Source organism: Nannospalax galili, unplaced genomic scaffold (genome assembly GCF_000622305.1).
Source record: "Nannospalax galili isolate Female #2095 unplaced genomic scaffold, S.galili_v1.0 scaffold288, whole genome shotgun sequence".
Classification (NCBI taxonomy): domain Eukaryota; kingdom Metazoa; phylum Chordata; class Mammalia; order Rodentia; family Spalacidae; genus Nannospalax; species Nannospalax galili.
The window spans coordinates 702,992-706,406 of record NW_008357996.1 but is presented as its reverse complement, the minus strand read 5'-3'; the positions used below and the strand labels follow the sequence as shown (position 1 = coordinate 706,406).

Below are 3,415 nucleotides of genomic sequence, written 5' to 3'. Positions count from 1 at the left end.
CTCTCTCTCTCTCTCTCTCTCTCTCTCTCTCTCTCTCTCTCACACACACACACAAATTGCAAGGAAAAAAGTAAAAGAGATGGAGATGGAACTTGCTTAGTTAAGTGATACATGCATTTTAGCCTTATTTGGATCCCAGTATAAAGTATTAAATTTTTTGCCAAGATAATAGAGAAAATATGAATACAAATTATGCATTTAATATGAATGGTTTTTGTTTTAGATGTGAAACAGTATTATAGCCATTTAAAAATTTTCTTTAGAAGTCTTATCTTTTAGTGACACAAACCAAAACATTTACATATCAAACAAACAAAGTCAAAGTAGCTTTAGGTCCTGTAGATGGTGGTAGAGGAGTCATATGCCTGGGCCACTACACCCCAAGCACTTACAGTCATCATCTGTGTGAAGCTTGGCCTTCAACTTCTCCATCTTTCGCTCATCTCTTAACAATGTCCTGTCTTTTTTGAGTGTGCCTGTTCCTTCCTCTTTTTTTTCTTCAATCGTTTCCTGAATTAAAGAGTATTCTTCATAGTTTGTTATTCCTAATAACAGAAAGGTTATAATTAAAAAAAAATAACTAAACTGCTGTCAGTTCTTCTACCCAGGACCTGGGATACTACTAGGAGTCCACGTTGGCAAAGCCTTTCTCCCTTGAGGCACAAGAAGGCCACAATGCTACCCAACTCTAGCTCCAGCAAAGGATGCTCAAGTAGGTAAATCATACTCAAAATGTCATGTGCAATTCCTTTCTCTCCTTCTCTCTCCCCACCCTAGAGATGAAACTTAGAACATGCTAGGCAAGCAGTCTACCACTGAGCCATATCCGTAATCTTTCCATTCATTTTGAGAACCAAGGACAAGATCAAGCAGCAGAGTCAAAGAAAAAGTATAAAGAGAAACTGGGCCCCCTTTCCATGAAGGAAAAACCCAAGACAGTAATACTCCTTTCTTCCAATATTTGAAAGAGCTTCAGAAAGGGGCAGAGCTGTTCTCTGGAGAGAGTAATAGAAATTATGAAGTAAATCTGTCTGATGGTCACACTGGCTGTTACTATAAGTGTTCAACAGATAATGGACATCAGTGGGGAAAGGATAAATCACACAATTAGAAAAATCACGTTCATTTAACAACTCCTTTTGTTTCCTGGGAGGGACATAAAAGCTGCCAACTGTGACTCAGTAAGAAGCATTCATAATACCAGACAGAGAACTGGCCCATCAGAAGACTGGACTACTCTTTTGGGACTGGGGCAGAACTACATGTTGTTAAGCCATACTCAGAACTGACAAGATCTGGCAAGAGGGTAATGTGCTAAAACAAGAGAACAGAAATGAAGTGTGGGAGCGCTCACCTATCCTGCTGCAGATTGTAACCAGGAGCTCCCCCACGGTTTTGGAGTCATCCACCATCACTGTCTTCACAGAGCCATCCAACATGCGGATTTTCTGAGGTCTCTGCTTTTTCTTGTATTCTAAAATATCCTAGGTACAAGCCACACACATCCACATGCTGAATGAGAAAACGCAACAAACTGTGACACTTTTCTTTGGAAAACAAGCCCTACAGGATGCCGACTTCTTCTTCTGTCCAAAATTTCTTTGAAAGTCTCCCTAAGTCTTCATGGGGGTGCTGCTGTGATTACTATACAAAATTTTGAGAGCTAAGTAATTAACTTTCATAAGAATTTCTAAAAAATCTGGTAATGAAATTGGGCCAGGAAGGAATACTTGTAGCTCACGATGACTAAAACTACTGCCTCTACAGTGGAAGTGGCCTCTCTAGTCATCTTTAGTCATGAAAAATGATTTTTACAAATTATACACACAAAATGAGCACTTATTTTTAAAATGTTATTTCAGAATGTTTATTATATATGTGTTTATATAGTGAAAGACATAAACAAAATCCCTGATTCTTCGGGTAGAGGCTGTGGCAGCAGGAGTGTGTCTACGAGACGGCAAGGAGACACAGTACCGGTTAGATACAAGGAGTAAGGGCGGGAGCGCTTGCAAAATATGAAACCTTTTTCCTTTTAAATTTTTTTATTTATTATTTTTATTTTATGTGTATGCATGTATTGCCTGCATGCAGGTAAGTGCACCCATATCATGCAATGCCCGAGGAGGACAGAAGAGGCTATTGGACCCCTTGGGACTGGAGTTATGGACAGTTGTTAGCTGCCATGTGGGTGCTGGGATTCAAACCCGGGTCTTCCGAAGAACAACCAGTGTTCACCCACTGAGCCATCTCTCCAAACCTTAAGGCCTGTTTTTCATTATACACCTTACAAACAGAAGTATAGAAGAGGAGCAGAATTAACATGAATTGCTTGAATACTCCACCCTTGTTTTATGGAATATTGGCTATGGAGGTTTGAATGAGAAATGTCTCTCATAGTCCCAGGTATTTGAATACTTGGTCCCCCGTTGGTGGTCCTCTTTGGGGAGTTTATGGAATCTTTGGGAAGTGGAGCCTTACTGGAAGAGGTATGTAAAGGGGGTGGGCTATGCAAGGAAATAGCCTCCCCTCCCCTCCAGTTTGCCTTCTCTGCATCCTGAGTGTGAATGAAGATGTGAGCTCTCACCTTCCTGCTTAGGCTGCATGTTGCCACTCCTATGCCACTATTATGGTTTCTAACCCTCTGGAACCATAAGCCAAAATAAATTCCTTCTTCCATAAAAGTTGCTTTTGGTCATGGTGTTTCTACCACAGCAACAAAAACTAATTAATAGACCAGCCAATCTGACAAGCTCACTTCACCAGCATACAAAATCCCAGTATCTTGGAGGGTAAATGGAATAAAATGTTTTCAGCTCATATTTTCTCTACTTCTTTATTTTTGTTACTATCACTAAGTTATTAAAGCTATATAATTAACAGTTATAAAGGATACATCTCCAATCTGAAGTTCTGTTCTCAAAAGATAAACCCCCGATTAATATTCAGACTTAGAGTATCTTTGTTTCCCTCACAGAGATTCAGTTTTCATGATCAGCCCCAGTGACATCACCCATTTACTCAAGGAACTTACCTCACAAGTGCTAAGTCCAACAACAGCATGGACACCAGTCGGCATACTAACCCTGAACTGTTTCAATCCCTCCATGGAATTCAAATATTTTAGATGGCTGGCATTTTCTTATCACTTTGACAAGCTCACAATGTTCATTACAGGGAAATTATTACCAAGAAGCCCTTGAACTGAAATAGTGTTATAATGTTAGAGTCTATGGAAGGCCCAGTGACAAAGGATGAGAAAATAGGACCAATGAGCCAGCAGGATGGCTCAGCAGATAAAGGTGCTTGCCACCAAGACTGATGACCTGAGTTAGATCCCTGAGATCCACGAGGTAGAGAGAAACAACTCCTACAAGTTGCCTTTCAGCCTCCACATGTATACCATTGAACACAC

The 3,415-nt window shown here is 40.3% G+C and overlaps 1 protein-coding gene across 7 annotated transcripts in view; it reads right to left on the bottom strand.

Annotated features, from left to right (window-relative positions):
- Tln2 (talin 2) overlaps nt 1-3,415 on the bottom strand; it is a 488,380-nt gene that overhangs the window by 193,923 nt on the left and 291,042 nt on the right. For all 7 annotated transcript variants that reach the window (XM_008856023.3, XM_029557653.1, XM_029557654.1 and 4 more), the window contains 2 exons: nt 1,355-1,484; nt 393-545 (listed from right to left, as the gene is read on the bottom strand). In XM_008856023.3, the coding sequence (XP_008854245.1) occupies nt 393-545; nt 1,355-1,484 (283 nt within the window). The remainder of the gene's footprint in view (nt 1-392; nt 546-1,354; nt 1,485-3,415) is intronic.